The 19426-nt window shown below is 39.8% G+C and overlaps 1 protein-coding gene across 2 annotated transcripts in view; it reads right to left on the bottom strand.

The window, feature by feature from the left end:
- RSU1 (Ras suppressor protein 1) overlaps window positions 1–19426 on the bottom strand; it is a 199305-nt gene that overhangs the window by 89631 nt on the left and 90248 nt on the right. For both annotated transcript variants that reach the window (XM_059915276.1, XM_059915274.1), the window contains exon 8: window positions 2715–2847. In XM_059915276.1, the coding sequence (XP_059771259.1) occupies window positions 2715–2847 (133 nt within the window). The remainder of the gene's footprint in view (window positions 1–2714; window positions 2848–19426) is intronic.

Here is a 19426-nt window from a genome sequence, read left to right as displayed (position 1 = left end):
GGTGTAACGAATTAATTGCCTCCTTGCAAGTCCTGACCTGTACAGCTTTACAAAAGTAGCCAAATATCTGCTAATTAGAGTTTTTTTTTTTTCAGAGAGTTGAGAAGGATACTAAAAGTCCTCTAATTATGAAGTGGCTGCTTAAAAAAATGAAAGAATTAAGTTGGGTTCTAGTTACATGAGGATATACTAACATATACCTATTCATGTAAAAGAGGACCTTAAATTTAAAACATCAGTGAAACATAGTGGTGCCATTTTTGTAAAAGCATCTTTTTAAAAAGACTAAGAGCTTGAGGCAGTGCCTTACTTAGTCCACAGTCCATGTTTCTGGCTGGTATGTTTGATCCAGGAATGAAGGGAACTACTTCATTGGGAGAACAGGAGGGCAGAAAGCTGGGATACAGGAAGTGGTTAACATTCTTCTTTCCCAAGGAGGAGAGAAGGGGAAAACTCTAAGGGAATTCACTTTAAGGGAGGTCCCTGCCCCCAGGAGTTTAATGTCAAGTGCATTCTCCCAGCAGAGGCTCACACAGACTCTTCTAAAAGCAGAGAACAGAGTACTGATTGGTCCCCCTAGAAAGGGGACAATGGCTCTCCCATGCTTGTTTAAGCTTTCTAATGTTGATTTAACTGGACAAAAGATAATTCTCCACGAGGAAAACAAACACAAAAAAAATAAGCTAATAGGCAAACTGCTTACTCTGATTCCTAAATATAAGATGCTAATAAAACAGACAAGAATATATACATCAAATATGTCACAGATTAAAATGTGTCCCAGATCCCCTTTCAAAGAACTTACCAATAAACTCAATCAATGCAACACACCACTCACTCATCCAGAATCCTAACGATGTTCAAATAAACGGCAACAGTTTGTAACAGCATATAACGGTGATTAATAGCCTAATGACTCAAAGGTAATACAAAATCCATACATTCACAATGTAATCTTTTCAAATGAAATTAAAATGAGAAGCACTTTCATACGCAATGTATTCTAATTCTCTGTAAATTCTAAATTAGTGTATGGTAAATTAAAAAACTGTTAACCAGAAAAAACAACAGAGCATTTCCCCCAATTCTAGAATAATAGGAGCTTATTTATTTTTCTGTAGGTATCATATACAATGGTTTTCTAAAAGCATACCCTACAAACCAAGCTCTACATAACCCCCCATTTACTAACGAAAAATTAGAGCCTTATCTAAAGCCAATGCTAGCAACGATTAACAATTTAAGAGAAACCAGACGAATAAACTGTTCATTTGCAACTATATTTTCACACATTTTCATAATTAAACAAATTTTCAAGGCAGAGCTATGTTCATTCTTTTAAAAAAAACTATGTATCTATAATAATTGCACGTATCTATGCGGTTCATGAAACAATAACACATAGCCTATACATCTCTCATTTTACTCTTAAGTAAGTCTTACGACATATGCTAAATATTAAGGTATCAAAAAAAAATGTTAAGGTATCATCTTCGAAGAAATCTAAACCATGCTTTACGCTGCATTCGCATAGGAGGATATGCCATCATTTTGGCAATTTTAGTCTATTTCCCCTGAACACCATTCTTCTTCCACAGCTCATCTTCTCTGTTATTCTGTCAGATGGAAATATACCATGAGGGGTCCCAGATGTGTAACCAGGAGCATGACATACGGGGACATGTGCTACCAGAGCCACAGCTGGCCATTCACAGGCAAGGACTCTGCCCCGTCAGTTAAGTCTCACCCACTGTCCCAACACAGATTCCGAGAGAGCTGTGCTGAGTTTGTGGGGGGAGCGTATTTCTGGTACCAAAAAATGGGAGACTCCAAACTGAATGGAACTTTTAATGATCTCCTAGGTCTTCTCTAAGAGCTGGGATATTAAGTTCTCAAAAGTTGGTATCAGACACAGGAACAGATTAAACCTGACTACGAACTGTTTCAAGTCATTTGCATTTGCTTAAAACTAGCGGTGACGGGATTTCGGTGTTAGGGGTCACTGAAGCATTGAGAGAAATGCTCACTTCAATTTGGGCTTGGGGAGTGGATGAGGGGGAAATAATGACAGAAGATTAATAGTAACAACAGAGTAGGTGGGGGTGGTAGAATTCCTTCCAATCCGGACAAACTGAGGAAGAAAGAGGTGGGAGTAGTTTGGTTTTAAGGCTGGGTCCCCGCAGGTGCCCTTGACCAGAGGGGAGGACTTGAGAGATTTTCATGTTATGACTTAAGCTAGCTGATTCCTCCTCCTTCTCTTCTGCCTTATCTCTTCTCTTAGAGAGATTATTATCTCACTAGAGTAAAAGCTTCTGAAGAATAGGATGATGCTTTCTTCGTATTCCCTACTGATTTTATAAAGAAACCACTTAACAATTTTGTTCATAACATCTGTTATTCTTTACATTCAAAGGAGAAAAAAGTATGTTCTGATCTTCATGTATTTGGTGAATCTCCTTAGTGCCATGCATAGTCAGCCAATTTAATACCTTAAAAGATTTCTAAACAAAATTGGTATAAATTCCCTTTGAAAATATCAATTAAAAATAATCTATAAATAACAGACAATTACATGTGGTTATTAATAAAAAAAATTTTAAAATGCTCTGAGGTCGGTGCCACCAATGACAAGATCACACGATAGGTTTTTAAAAATGGCATAATTATGAATACTGTAAAACCAGTCTATTTCAGAAAATCATAGTCTTACTTACTATTTGTACGTCTCAGAGCGGATGTATTCAAACACATGGGACACACCAAGCTGGAATTGGTCAGCAATGGGGGTAACCCAGGGATTGTTCTCTGCTTTGAATATCTGCTTCTGACCAGTTAAATCCAAGTTTCCTAAAAAGAAGGAGGGGGAAGAAAAAAAAAAAAAAAAGGTGAAGGTCATCCAACCAACAGAAACCAAATCTAAGAAGTAATTACTGCCCAGTAACGACAGCACAACCGTAAGCATGTTTTGAGTCATTTGATTTCTTTTAGAAAGTTTTACCCCGAGTCATCACTGATATACATGCCATGTCAGTGACTGTACACTGGCCCAAGAAATTAAGAAGGAAGGAAGGAAGGGAGGGAGGGAGGGAGGAGAGAGGGAGTAGAGGAAAGAGGTAAGAAGGAAGTAAACTTGGAATTCTTGCAAATGAAGCATTTGCTTCATTTTTCCAAGTGTTTGCTACAGAGACAACAATGGCCCTCCAAGATCGAGAGAACCATTAAAAAGCAGAACCTCCCCAAATTCCATCTTGACAGCGTGCATCACCACTTGTCCAATCTGATCTAAACCTGACCCATGTGGAACCCAGAAAAATGGTACAGATGAACCGGTTTGCAGGGCAGAAACAGGCAAAGATGTAGAGAACAAATGTATGGACACCAAGGCGGGAAAGTGGCGGGGGGGGCGGTGGTGGTGGTGTGATGAATTGGGAGATTGGGATTGACATGTATACACTGATGTGTATAAAATGGATAACTAATAAGAACCTGCTGTATAAAAAAATAAATAAAATTAAATTCAAAAAATAAAACAAAATAAAATAAACCTGAACCAATCAACACCACTTTTCATCAAAGCAGGACACGAGTGAAGAAAGATAAGAATACTGCCCAAGTAGAATTATTATTGCCTCATTCGGGTACCATAAGCACACCTCAGAATCAGCACTAAATGAGTCTCATCAACATGGCGAGGGTAAAAACGCACACGTGTACAGCCCTTACCAGTTGACAAATTACCTGTAAAAAGCATTTCCTCCTTTGATTCTCCAACAATCCCTAAGGTCAGTAATTGACATCGCTTTATAGACAAAGAAATGGAAACTTGGGGGGAAATTAAGTAATATGTCCAAGATCAGAAAATGTCAGAGTGGAGATTTGAATCTAAGGCTTCTGACTCCAAATCTCTTATTTTTCCTACAATGCTTGGTGAAGCTATCAGGTTACATGTCAACCTAGATCAACCAAGGATGAGTAAATGAAGGCAGCCAGCATCTGGGTACCACCTGTTGATGGATGGATTAGTCGACTCTCTATATATGTTTTTCTGTTTGGTATATTTAAAAATGGAAAAGGCAGCGTGAGAAAGAGCTTCCTAGAACCTGCTTGCCTATGAAAGACACAGGACAGACGTTACACAGCAGAGCTGTATGTGGTTTACTTGGCAGACTCACTGAAATCCTTTCCCTAAAAGTCCTATGGAAGAAGTCCATTTGCAGACCCCTGGTCTACAGTCCAAGGTTTTTTGAGCAAAGACACCAAGCAATTATTCTTCCCAGGACACAACCAAAGTGCCATATCTGTCCTGTTCTCAGGCTCTACGGCCAATATTGTCATAAATGAGAACTTCAGGATAAGGAAAACATATTCTAGGATGCAAGCATTGCACAAAGCACATCAATTTCCTAGCTAATCTGAGCTTTGGAAATGAAAAGATAATGTTTACTAGGATGATGTAGTATTTCTTCTTAAAACAAAAGAATCGATACCTTGAATCTGTCTTCTTTTTGTTATACGGGCAGACCTTGTTTTATCACGCTTCACTTTATTGTGGTTCGCAGATATTGCATTTTTTATAAAGTGAAGATTTGTGGCAACCCGATGTCCAACAAGTCTGCCGGTACCATTTTTCCAACATCATTTGCTTACTTTGTGTCTCTGTGTCACATTTTGGTAATTCTTGCAATATCCTTTTCATTATTATTATATATGTTATAGTGATCTGTGGTCAGTGATCTTTGATGTTACTACTATAAGTCACTGAAGGCTCAGATGATGGTTAGCATTTTTAAGCAATAAATTATTTTTTAATTAAAGTATGTACATTGTTATTTTAGACATAATGCTACTGCACATTTAACAGACTACAGTATAGTGTAAACATAATTTTTATATGTACTGGGAAACCAACAAACTGGTGTGAACGCCTTTATTGTGATATTTGCTTTATTGCGGTGGTCTGAAATCCAAACTACAATATCTCTGAGGTGTGCCTCTATGAACTTGCAACTATTCAGAATAATGGAGAAAGAAAAGACCAATATAAAAGTGATTACCATTTCATAAAATGCTTCTAAAGACAGCAGATATTACTAAATATTAAGAGCAAGTAATTCATCATGATCTTTCCAAAGCTACTTAGAATCTGCTGGTGGTTAAGTACAAAAATAAGCAGATACATTTCTCTCCAAGATTATCAATATTGTCAATTTCCTCATCTTAATGGTTAAACATCATTAGTCAGATATTAAATCACTTGAGAAATTAATGAGCTTTATTCTCTCAACCATGAGTCAGAAAACTGCTTGGGATAAATGGAAATCCAAACGTCGCACATATTCGGTTTAGCTGAGTATCCTACCAGGGTGTAACCTTGTTGGCAATGGACTGCCATTTATATATTTTGTTTTTATCTTTACTTGGAGAAAGGAAGGGGTTTTCAGCTTCCCGAGAATCAAACTGATCGCCTGGTTAAATTTCACTGTAATTCTCATTTCCTCTAAACTCTATGTCCTCTTGTCCGTATCACTGTCTCATTACTTCTTCTCCAATTTCCACATTTCCTAAAAATGAACGTAATAGAAATTCCTGGAAAAAGTCTTCTATTTAAAACAAGTCTGTATTTCTGAACTGTCCTGTCTTAAACACAGAGTGTGTGATGCTGTCCCCTGTTCTTAGGGAGCATGGTCACTGAGGGAATACCTGAGCTACCAGGTGACAGTAACCACGGGGTAAGCAATTCACTAAAAAGTTGGGGGCGGAGGCACTAGGGATAAAAGCATCTCTCTTAAAACATTCACCTCGTAGACAACCTACGCTTACACAGTATCATCTTCCAGCCTCCGGGCCCTGCCCACTGACATCAGCACGGAATCAACTACGAAAAGAAATAATACATGAGACCTTTGGAAAAAAGATATGTTTTCCAAAAAAAGCCCTGGAAAGCATATATTACATAAGGAAGTGAACCAATTCCTAAGCAAAGGGGATCTCCCTGATAAAGGCGGTTCTGATCTAAATATCTTTCCTCCTCATCCCCCCTAAATTGGTTATTCTAATGAAAAATCCGGTCTAAATTTCCAGTGGGTAGAGTTGTATCTGTTGAACAAGCTTCCAGGACTCCCTGTCATTCACATATTACCACAAATTTACTCAACTGGATTGTTTTCCTTTTAACCTCTGGTTCAGATGGGTATCACAGGAATATGGTTTTGTTTCTTTTAACTCTGGGGAAGAAGGGTGGGAAGGGGAGGGGAGGTGGCTATGTTTGGAGCACAGAGGATTTCTCAGCACGCTGTATTTTCAGGGCTCTGGGTCAATATGAGAGCAACGTGGACCAGGGAAAGGGTCTTAGGAAGGACCTCAAAGACAAGCCTCAGCTATTCCAGGTTTGCCTGGGGACAGTGAGAAGAAGACGACCCTCTCTTCTTTCCCAGGCGGCATCACCAGCTTCCTCCCACCCAGGTCCAAGCTTTGCCCACTACTCCAAAAGTACAGGCATTATGAGCAGGTTTTAACGGATTATCCTTGAGATTTACATACAGGCGCAGAAAGGAAGAGCCGGCACGCTCCTACCAACAGCCTACAAACCCACTTTGGAATGCACACGGCCTCTCGCTCACTTAGTAACAGCCTCTGACTAAGCCGGCGGTCTTGTTAGCGGTAATCCTCCGAGAATAACATGCTAAACTTCGATGCTCCCCGCTTGCCACACGTGCAGGACAGACCTGGGGGAACGGGGTCAAGAAAGGTCAGCTGTGTTCCCCGGGCCGCCTCGTCTGAAGCCCCTAAGCCCCCGGAGACCTGTCAGTGCCTAGCAACGTCTCTATTTAAGCACCGTCCATGGAGACAGCAGAGGCAGAGGGGAGTGCTAGTGACGGCCGCTAACCGGAGCGCGCAGGCAACGCAGGATGGGAGCTGTGGGCGCGTCCCCTTCGGGGCAAAGGGGTCTTCAGCTGACGTCTGGAAGTTGGGGTACGCACAAAGGACCAGAGGCTCTTCACGAGCAATTTCATTTCTATCACTTCCACCTCATCTGTACATCCCAGCTGAGGGAGGGGAGGGCGGAGAGAGAGGGGTTACCCTCCCCTCCCCCATTTATTTATTTTATTATCAAACAACCCTAAGCCAGAGTTAGTATCAGACAGACTTCAGATTCACAGGTGCTTCACAGAATGCCAGAACTGGGAAGCCTAACAGAAAAGAACGATGGCGGGGGCGGGAACCAAACAGTAGCGTTGTGGTAGATGCTGTGCATTTTTTTTTTTTTTTTTTTTTTTTTTAACAAAGCACCATGAAACCCATGCTTAATGCCCACAGCACACCTTAAAGCAGGCAACTATTACAGATGGCAGAGCTGGAAACCGCACAAGCCAAACCCAGCGCCGACTCTTCCTAGCTACAAGCAGGCTCGGGGGCGACAGGATGTGCTGATTTTGTTCTCTGAGCTCATGTCACTGGTGGAGGACACGGTACCTGCTTCTGTGCAGCTGCGGCCCTCCCAGCCGGCTCTGTGTCTCTGGCTCTCTCACTTCGCTCTGAAGGCTGGCAATTTCAGAAGAGGGCCAAGATGACGCGTGGAGCTCGGCCATTATCCCGTGGGAAAAGCTGACACCTGCCCCCCCCGATGGGCTCAGCAACAGGTTACTCTGGCCTGAGCCGAGCCCCTCCGTCAGCTGTCCGAGGCGGGTTCCCTTTGCAGTAATCACATGCAGGAAGCATCTCAGCCCGTCAGTCAGGCTGCAGGAGCCCTAACTCGCCGCACGCTTCGCTGGCTCTAGTTAGGAGCCCTCGCCCACCTCCTTGATTAGAAGCCTGAACGGGCGCGCTGGTGCTGTTCTAACAAGGATCAGACGGCAGGATTAAGCACCGTGACAAAGAGGATCTAATAAGCTAGAAAGTGGAGCATCCGCGGACACGCTGGCTGACTCCCCGACACAGACTCCCTCCGCTCCCGCTGCAGCGGGGAGGCCCGGGCCACGCCGGGAGCCAGCCTGCGCCGTGATTAGTGGTGACCCTCTGCCCGGCGCTGCCCTGAAGATCATGTGTCACTCAGAGGCTGCGTCTGCAATTGCAGATTGGATTTTCCACGTTATTACCTGCAAGAGGACCACGTACGCTTCTTTCAAGAGCCTCAAGCATGGCTGCTTTGCCGTGCAACTGTTATTTTGTAAAGGCTACAATCGTGCAAAACTGTCATTCTCCTCGCTAGTTATACGTGTGATGGGATGCAACAGGCATTGTGGCCCCATTAAGAAGCAGGCGCTGGCTTTCACGTATGGAAATTGGTTGTTTTCATAATCATACTGATGATAAGAATTCTTCCCGAGGACTCAGAACCCGGAACCATGTGGCCAGTAACATCATTTATCGGATATTAAGCAATCGAGGCAATCTGGGCAAACTGTTCACGTCATCAGAGCATCGTTCCCTCCCTCCCTAATTCCAAAATGCCACAGAACGCTTTTTAAATTAATTCACCCTAAAACCCAGGCTCTCTCACTCAGGAAAATCTAAGGCTACAGTCTAACAAGGTAAAACTAGCAAACCATGGTTGATTGGGTAGTCTATCATCAGTATACTGGATTTGCCCAAACCCAAGTAATTGATTCACTGTTGAAGGGGTCTAGATGGGACATTATGACAGCTGAAAGATCACCTCTCCTCTGCACTGAATCCATACACAGAGGCTAACCACAAATGACTCCAACGCAAAATAAAAGCTACTTCTAGGGCCGCTCCAGATATAAAGAGATATCCTGCACATAAACCTCTAAGATTTTATTACTATGTAAGAGGCTACTACTTATAGAAGTGCATGATTACAGATGACAGCTGGAGATGGAAGGTTTCTACCTTTTTCACTTCTTTAGCAACATACTTCACCGAATGGAAAATGATCATAAAGCTTATAAAATGATGCTCATATTGTAATAATAAATGTTTGCTGTAGTAAAACACTGGAAACAACCAGAATGTTCACCTATAGGTGAGAAGCAGAATAATGTATGCTACAGCCACCCAACGAAATGTTTCCAGGTATTAAAATGAATGACATAGATTTGTATGTTTTGACCTAGAAAGAGATCTACCCTCTAATTCTTAAAAATTAAGGGTGTACTAAGTTTGCTATGATTTCATTATTGAAAAAATACAGAAGAAAGAAATCCCATATTATGTATATGAGGAAATGTTTACGTGAAAAAAAGAGAAGAGTAGGATACACATCAAATTGTTAATACTGGTTTTCCTCAAAGAGGGGAAATTAAGGTGGGAAAGGGAATTGAACCAGCAGAATAAAGGGTAAACTATTAATTTTCTTTTTCGAGGACTCCATGTGATTACAAGTACGGATTATTTTTATAATTAAATAAGAATAAGGTGCATGGAAAGGAAATCATCAAAAACAATTCAGAATACGTGATGGGCGCTAATTAGTACAAAGGCGGTGGCTTTTATTTAAAACAGCATCACCCTACTGCAGGGAACAGCACGCTTTATAGAAGATGATCTGCTAAACCCTAACTGGATGGAGAAGGGGGGGGTCTGAGGCTGCTTCTTTTTCTGTGCACCATCGATGCAATCAAAGTAAGCTGGGATGTCTCATGACAGCTCTCAAATTTATTCTGCGGGGAATTCGAGGCCACACTGCCATTCTGGCAATTGTCTGCTTAGCCTTCTGGCAACACATTTTTAAAACAGGCATTTTGTTCACTTAATACATACAAAGCGTTGCTGCTGTGTGAAACATACTAAAACTGTTACTCTTCTGATCTAGTCAAGGGAAGAGTACAATTTAAATAAAAAAGATTTTTTTTCAGAAAGCCAAACACCCTGCCAAATGGCTCCAACAAAAGTGGCATCTGATTTATGTGTGTCGGTGTGAATGAGTCCAGAAGCCCTTTTAACCCATGAAGAAAAATATCATTTTACAGTTTCCCCCTGGTGCCCTTCTTGGCCATTTGATATCTGTGCTCCAGGGTAAGATGGAATAGAAGGGTCTCTCAGTCACTTGTAAATACGATTACCCAGCAACAGAGCAGTGGGTCTCCCCAGTGCACACCACCATTGCTGCTTTATCCTGCAAGTCCCTTTCTTTCCATGGCTGCGCCATAAATAATTCACGTTGTAAACCTGGCATTTGCGTAGGGTTTCCCCATCATTCTTCTAAATGTGGGAGGTAATCTTATTTTTGCTTGCCAGATTTCCATGTTATTGTTGATGTAACGTCAGGCAGTACAGACAAAAGCCCAGTGGATCTGGCCAGAAGACCTGGCTCCAGATGCCAAGTGCCATTCACTGGCTTTGTGACCAAAGGACGTTAGGGAAATCCTTGTGTTTTCTGAGCTTCAGGTTTCTCACCTGCCAAGTGGGGATAATAGTACCGATTGATAGGATTGTGGACAGGGGCCCAAAAGTGGACAAAATGGTTCTCTACGTTGGAAAGCACGACATAAGTATAAAATACTCTTTTCATGATTATGTTAAATGAAATCTGCAAAGGAGAGAAAAACGTATACTGGAAAAACAGTTTCCCTAAAACAGAGGTTCACTCAAGGAATTCATAATCTCCTGAAATGGAATGCAAAATAAATCTACATTTGCATAGTGGCACTCTTCCGGGGAGAGGGCCCCCAAGTTCATAAGCTCCTCAGTGGTCTTTGATCAAAAGTAGGGCCAAGATAAAATTTAGGAGGCCTGATTTCATTTCCTAGAAGACTGAAGATTTCTAAATGGTGGCCGTCTGCGGCACCTCAGAGGGGTCGGTTCCCGGAGTGCACTGCGTCATTCAATGTCCTCCTAGACCTCATCGTCCTTCCATTCAAGTTCCCCAGTTCAAGGACAACCTTCTGACTGCCTGGGAAGTTGGAAATGTCAGCACCGAGGGAGCCCCAGTTACCCTGGAGACCCCCAGGAGACGTCCCTGTATAATACAACATAAACTAAAATAAATGGATGTTCAAAGAATAAGTTCCAGCAATCACAACCTCTCATAGGATCAGTAACAGTATCACACCCTTTGGTAATCCATTTCAAGTACAGATGTGTGAGAATTCCCTAGGGAAATTGTACACCAACAGGTATCCTCCAAGCTCGTATTGTTAAGTCTCATTTTATGAAGAGCCACATGATGTGAGTGGGGGAAAGAACTGATCTCAAAAGAAGTCAGCACATTTGTGGAATCTAGAAAAATGGTACAGATGAACTTATTTGCAAAGCAGAAATAGAGATACAGAGGTAGAGAACAAACTTATGGATACCAATGGGGGAAGGGGGGATAGGATGAATTGGGAGATTGGGATTGACATATATACACTATTGATACTATGTATAAAATAGATAACTAATGAGAACCTACTGTATAGCACAGGGAACTCAACTCAATGCTCTGCAGTGACCGAAATGGGAAGGAAATCTAAAAAAAGAGGGGATATATGTATACGTAAAACTGATTCACTTTGCTGTACAGCAGAAACTAACAAAACATTGTAAAGCAACTATACTCCAATAAAAATTAATTTAAAAAAATTAAAAGAAGTCAGCACATTTGGCTTCAACTCTTAGGTCTCTCATTAACTAGTTATATACCCTTGAACAAGTCACTGAAGCACTCCTGACCTTGGCTTCCTGATCTGTGAAAGAATGGTATCAGAACTGATAAGTTCTAAGATCTCTTCCCAGTGTAAAACTCAAGTAACTTTTTTTTAGATAAATTTATTTATTTTATTTATTTATTTTTGGCTGTGTTGGGTCTTCGTTGCTACACGCAGACTTTCTCTAGTTACGGCGAGCGGGGGCTACTCTTCCTTGTGATGTGCAGGCTTCTCATTGCGGTGGCTTCTCTTGTTGCGGAGCATGGGCTCTAGGCATGCAGGCTTCAGTAGCTGTGGCTCACGGGCTCAGTAGTTGCGGCTCGCGGGCTCTAGAGCACAGGCTCAGTAGTTGTGGCGCACGGGCTTAGTTGCTCCGCGGCATGTGGGATCTTCCCGGACCAGGGCTTGAACCTGTGTCCCCTGCACTGGCAGGCAGATTCTTAAATACTGCACCACCAGGGAAGTCCCACAATTAAATTTTTTTAAAAAAAATTCTGCAAGATTCAAAAAATATTTGTACTTATATGAAATGATGGATGTTAACTAAACATATTGTGATAATCATTTATGACATATGTAAGTCAAATCATTATGCTGTACACCTTATACAGTGCTGTATGTCAGTTATATCTCAATAAAGTTAGGAAAAAAAGAAAAAGGTATCACAAACCAGCCTTCACCATAGCTATTGAAGTTGAACGAATACAGGATATCCTCCGTAATGATAAAACATTATTTCCACTAATTCAGCACTTACTTAACATTCGATCTCAGGTCTCTTCCACAATTCCCTCTCTAGCAAGATTTAATATGAAGTGTTTCCAAATTGTCTTGCGATACTACAGACAAAAGCGATTCGTTGTTCTCCTCCTAGAAGGCCTACTGGTCCTTCTCCATCCCTGCAGCCCTAGGTGCCCGGGATCACCATGACACCCATGCTGCCCAGAGGGCTTGCTCCACAGCGCACACGAGAAGAGTTCCAACACCCTTTCAAGGAACCCTGTAGTGTCAGTGTGAGGTGAAGGGCAGGCAACATGGGAAGAGTAAAACTTTGAAATCAACCTTAGCATCTAAGAGACAAGTTCTAAGACAGCACCTACCACTGATGTTTCTGAGTACAAAAGTGTAGGTCAAGACAAAGACCAGGAGATGTCGACTGATATCTTACTGACTTACAGTTCATAAAACATTCTCCTATCAAACTTGACACATACTCAAAAGGACTAATTCCTAGAGTTGGTTTGGGGAATGCACACTTTCCCTACACTGTTAAGAGTACAAACTGGCACCTCTTTTCTGAAAGATGACTGGGCCATATATAGTAAGAGCTAAAACAATGTTCATACTGCTTGACCCGGTAATTCCACCCTTGTAATAAATTTATGCTAAGGATACAATCATGGATATTCACAGTGATTCACGAATACAAATTTTCACTTACGCTGCTTGTGTTTCTCCAGAACATCTGCAAACAACTCAAATGGCTAAGGGGTTGGTTAATAAATAATTAATTATAATTATTAATATTAATAATGATTAATTAATTAATGTACTGATTATTAATATAATTTTAATATAATTAAAATTATAATCATAATTTTATGAGACACTCAGAATGGTATCATATGTAGTCATATGGTCAAAAACATTTTCAAATAAAATTTAATGACATGGGGTAATGGTCATGACATAATACTGAAGGTGGAAATGTAGACTATAAAACCCACATAGTACAATATCGTCCTATGGTTTTTAAAAAGTATATATACATATGCATAAGAAAAAGACTAGAAGAATGCACACATTGTATATACACACATAAATAGAGAAAAGACTAGAAGGAAATATAATTTTAACAGTGGTTATTTCTGGAAGGTAGGATCATGAAAGTCACCCTTTACTGTGTTTCCCCATATATTCTAAAGCAGTGACTCTCAAACTTGAATGGGCATCAGTATTTCCTGGAGGCCTTGGGAAAACCTCCAGAGTTTTTGATTTAGGAAGACCTGGATGAGACCCGAAGTTTACGCTTCTAACAAGTTCTTAGGGTATGATGATGTCTGGTCCAGGGACTACACTTAGAAAAGTCCGTTTATTTGTAACAATAAAAAAGCACTGAAGCAATCAAATGTTTTTAAAAGTTTAAATAACGCCGTCCCAGGACTTCCCTGGTGGTCCAGTGGTTAAGACTTGGCACTCCCAATGCAGGGGGCACGGGTTTGATCCCTGGTCAGGGAACTAAGATCCCACGTGCCACATGGCACAGCCAAAAAAAAAAAACACTAAAAAATAAAAAAACAAAAAAACAAATAAAGCAGCCCCAAAATATTAAATCTATTTAGAGTACTGACAAAGAAATCTGAATTTTCAGATACTGTTACCAGTTCTATTAAGGATGTAAAAAAAAAAAAACCTCCATAGAGTAGTGAATGCTTTCTATTATTACCATCTTCATCACCATAATGGTAATAGCTATTAACTGCTGAGCATGTATTATGCACCAGGTGTTGCTTCAGGAGCCCTGCATATATTATTTCAAGGAGTCACAACACTTGTGCATGGAAAAGTATCACTATTATCTCATTTAAAAAAGAAACAACTACCATTCAGGGAGGTTGAGTCCCATGTTCAAGGTTGCATGAGTGTAAATGGCAGAGCTGGGAGTCAAAGACCAGCTTATCTGACTCTTCCAAAGCTCTTGGTCTTCTGTGTACAGGACACTTAAAACATTTTCCTCTTCCTGCAAAAAGGTACTGAGGTATTGTTGGAAGAGTCAACCAGTTGACATGGTTTAAAGAACACTGGGGAGGCATAAACAAAATACATCCCTTACCTCTCTCACAGGGCCCAGAATCCTTTCATCAGAACCATGATCTAGAACCACTACTGTTACCTCTAGGAATTTTCTTTCTAAATTAAAATACCCTGGCAGAGTAAAGTGTTAGGGTGATACACTTTCATTACTATGACAGAGTGAATATTTTTAACAGGCTGCATGAATATAGGGCATGCACTTCCTTATTCAAGAGTCAAAACACAAAGTCAAGGGATTTTTTTTTTTTGCTTCAATTGATACCTTATAGTTTTTTTTAATTAATTTTTATTGGAGTATACCTGATTTACAATGTTTTGTTAGTTTTTGCTGTAAAGTGATTCAGTTATACATGTATCTACTCTTTTTTAGATTCTATTCCCATACAGGTCATTACAGAGTACTGAGTAGAGTTCCCTGTGCTACACAGTAGGTCCTTATTAGTTATCTATTATATGCATAGTAGTGTGTATATGTCAATCCCAATCTCCCAATTTATCCCTCCCCTCTCCCTTTCCCCCCTGGTAACCATAAGTTTATTTTCTACATCTGTGACTCTATTTCTGTTTTGTAAATAGGTTCGTCTGTACCACTTTTTTAGATTCCACATATAAGCGATATCATGTATTTGTCTTTTTTAAAAAGAATAAAATCTCGTGTAATTATGCATTGAACAAATCATTGTTTTTAAAATAATAACATTTCATAGTGAAATTAAGAAAACACTCCCGTTTACCACTGCAACAAAAAGAATAAAATATCTAGGAATAAACCTACCTAAGGAGACAAAAGACCTGTATGCAGAAAATTATAGGACACTGATGAAAGAAATTAAAGATGATACAAATAGATGGAGAGATATACCATGTTCCTGGATTGGAAGAATCAACATTGTGAAAATGACTCTACTACCCAAAGCAATCTACAGATTCAATGCAATCCCTATCAAACTACCACTGGCATTTTTCACAGAACTAGAACAAAAAATTTCACAATTTGTATGGAGACACAAAAGACCCTGAATAGCCAAAGCAATCTTGAGAACGAAAAATGGAGCTGGAGGAATCAGGCTCCCTGACCTCAGACTATATTACAAAGCTACAGTAATCAAGACAGTATGGTACTGGCACAAAAACAGAAATATAGATCAATGGAACAGGATAGAAAGCCCAGAGATAAACCCACGCACATATGGTCACCTTATCTTTGATAAAGGAGGCAAGCATATACAGTGGAGAAAAGACAGCCTCTTCAATAAGTGGTGCTGGGAAAATTGGACAGGTACATGTAAAAGTATGAAATTAGAACACTCCCTGACACCATACACAAAAATAAACTCAAAATGGATTAAAGACCTAAGTGTAAAGCCAGACACTATCAAACTCTTAGAGGAAAACATAGGCAGAACACTCTATGACATAAATCACAGCAAGATCCTTTTTGACCCAGCTCCTAGAGAAACGGAAATAAAACCACAAATAAACAAATGGGACCTAATGAAACTTAAAAGCTTTTGCACAGCAAAGGAAACCATAAACAAGACCAAAAGACAACCCTCAGAATGGGAGAAAATATTTGCAAATGAAGCAACTGACAAAGGATTAATCTCCAAGATTTACAAGCAGCTCATGCAGCTCAATAACAAAAAAACGAACAACCCAATCCAAAAATGGGCAGAAGACATAAATAGACATTTCTCCAAAGAAGATATACAGATGGCCAACAGACACATGAAAGAATGCTCAACATCATTAATCATTAGAGAAATGCAAATCAAAACTACAATGAGGTATCATCTCATACCGGTCAGAATGGCCATCATCAAAAAATCTACAAACAATAAATGCTGGAGAGGGTGTGGAGAAAAGGGAACCCTCTTGCACTGTTGGTGGGAATGTAAATTGATACAGCCACTATGGAGAACAGTATGGAGGTTCCTTAGAAAACTAAAAATAGAACTACCATACGACCCAGCAATCCCACTACTGGGCATATACCCTGAGAAAACCATAATTCAAAAAGAGTCATGTACCAAAATGTTCATTGCAGCTCTATTTACAATAGCCAGGACATGGAAGCAACCTAAGTGTCCATCATCGGATGAATGGATAAAGAAGATGTGGCACATATATACAATGGAATATTACTCAGCCATAACAAGAAATGAAATGGAGGTATTTGTAATGAGGTGGATGGAGTTAGAGTCTGTCATACAGAGTGAAGTAAGTCAGAAAGAGAAAAACAAATACAGTATGCTAACACATATATATGGAATCTAAGGAAAAAAAAAAAAAAAGGTCATGAAGAACCTAGTGGCAAGATGGGAATAAAGACACAGACCTACTAAAGAATGGACTTGAGGATATGGGGAGGGGGAGGGGTGAGATGTGACAGGGTGAGAGAGTGTCATGGACATATATACACTACCAAATGTAAAATAGATAGCTAGTGGGAAGCAGCCGCATAGCACAGGGAGATCAGCTCAGTGCTTTGTGACCGCCTGGGGGGGTGGGATGGGGAGGGTGGGAGGGAGGGAGATGCAGGAGCGAGGAGATATGGGAACGTGTGTATATGTGTAGCTGATTCACTTTGTTATAAAGCAGAAACTAACACACCATTGTGAAGCAATTATACTTCAATAAAGATGTTTAAAAAAATAAATAAATAAATAAATAAAATAAAACGCAAAAAAAATAAATAAATAAAATAAAATAAAATAATAACATTTCATTAAGTCAGAATTGTTCAGGAAAATCACTATGTGATTATGAGAACTGAAATTATCCTGGGGAAATTTTGATCAGAGAAAAAGGCCGAATAGGTTTCAACCTGGGTGGGGCATCCCAGGCAAGGCAGCAGGAGCAGATTAAAGGTGATGTGTGCCAGGGCCGGGGTCTGGATGTTGGTATATTTCAATTGATCTTTATTATCTGAAATGGAAACGTCTATATATTGCAGAGAAACAGCCATGACTCATCTTTTACAACTCTCAGGGCTGATTCAAAGCACTTCTGAGTGTCTCACGTGTCTCCAATGGTTTCAAAAGGCTGCCTTCTGGGGAAGGTGGGTAGGGGTGGGAGGCAAGGAGATTATACCCCCTTCACTCCCACCTCCCGCCACCCCCCGACACCACCATATCTGCACCAAATGAAGACACAGGTCCACGTGGCCAGCTGAGCTGAGATTCCTCCCTTTTCACCCAACATCTGAAATTGTACTTGGAGATTCCATGTGTACAAATACGCTAACTAACATTGTGACACAAAGAATCTGACCTTGATCTAGATTCACATACAACTGGAGAGCCCATTAAGGGAAGTTTGCGGGGCAAGAGGGGTTTATGGAGATGAAGTCTTAAACATATCCAGATTTGTATCAAATTTTAATTTCCAAATTATGTAGAAAGTGGAAATGACTTCTTAGATAACTTTGCAGGAGATTAAAGGTCAAATACAGGCAGATTCAATCAGTACAGATATGATCACATAGTCTTAATAATAATCATCTTAATAACCTTTCCAAATGGCAACAACTTAGCTTTTTAATGCTTAACCTCAAAAACAGTTGTTTAAAAAGCAAAGCAATTTTTCAGCCAATAGGACTAATGCTAAAGTTTAAATGTCATTGTAATACATTCCTAGGCACTTGCTCATATGGAAGTATGAAACAAAATTAACTTTATTTTTTATTTATATATAAATACCCTTGAATCCAATTTTATTAAAGGTTAAGTAAGGGATCAACCTACTACACAGAACCTAAACTTAAGTTATATGTAAAAATGGCTTGTTTCGGCTTTGCTTCTCACTCTAGAGCTTATATTTTTATTACTTTGGTGCCATGTGTTACACTCCCAGCGGAGGCTGGAGATGGTAAGAGTGCAGATATTGCGCCATATAAAATATGTACTATGATAATTAAGAATTGTGAGTGACACAAATGCTAAGTCTACATGAATAAAACTGCAACAATTGTAACTTAATTTCCAGTGAATTCAAAATTATTCATGCTAAAAAAAAAAAGCCAAATGTGTTTTAGGTTACGTACTAACAATCCACGTTAATGCGTTTTGAGGAAACTTACTTTCCCTTAAGTTTAACAACTATAGCTCAGAAGTAAGATGCAATGGAAGGAAAATCACAACTATGTGAAAACAGTACTTCCATGTGTATAAATACGCACATACACGTGCATGCACATATACACACATTCATCTACTTCAGGACTTAAGAAATATGATAAAAGCAAAAACTATATATTATAGCAGAAAAGACACATAGAAAATAAAGCAGAAAAAAATTGATGTTTCTACTTTTATAACTATTTACTTGTTTTCAGTATAAGTGATAAAAGGCAAGTAAGTATCCCAAACTACTATAAACAAGAGTACTTTCTAGTCTAGGGTTAGTCCAGAGTCAAGCCCAGGCCACAGACGTAAACTAGTATGTTTAAAAACTTTAACATTAAGGTTTAAGAAAAACCAAAGCAAAATAACTATATAACTCAAGGGATAGAAGTCTACCGCACCTCCCAAGGATCTACTTAGACAATTTACAAGTCTTCATGTGTGAAAAAGCATTAACTATAAATAACAGTGAGAAAACGGAGTTTTTCCACAATTTGGGATTTGGGTGAGGACGATTACATCATGAATTGGTTTCCAGTATTTTTGGAAAGCCAACTGTCTTGGGTTAAAAATATGAAATACTGTCACAGTTAAACAATAAAAAAGGAAAGGACGTACTATAATACTCTGACTCAAGGGAAAAAAACAATCCACAAATGCAAAATCACTTTCAACATGTGAAGCTGTTTCAGAGACTCAATTTATTTACAAAAAAAATAGAGCTCAAATTAGCCAATCCAGGAATTGGCACTTCTAAACAACTCCTCTGATTGCTACTGGTTTACGCAGTGTTATCAATCCCAGGATTCCATGTGGCTGTCCAATTTCAGGGTAGCCTGATATTCCTTTTCATTATCATCATCATAACTTACCAGAAAAAAAGAGAAATAGAATTAA

Source organism: Balaenoptera ricei, chromosome 2, assembly GCF_028023285.1.
Source record: "Balaenoptera ricei isolate mBalRic1 chromosome 2, mBalRic1.hap2, whole genome shotgun sequence".
Classification (NCBI taxonomy): domain Eukaryota; kingdom Metazoa; phylum Chordata; class Mammalia; order Artiodactyla; family Balaenopteridae; genus Balaenoptera; species Balaenoptera ricei.
The sequence above is the reverse complement of the archived record's forward strand: the minus strand, read 5'-3'. Positions and strand labels throughout refer to the sequence as shown.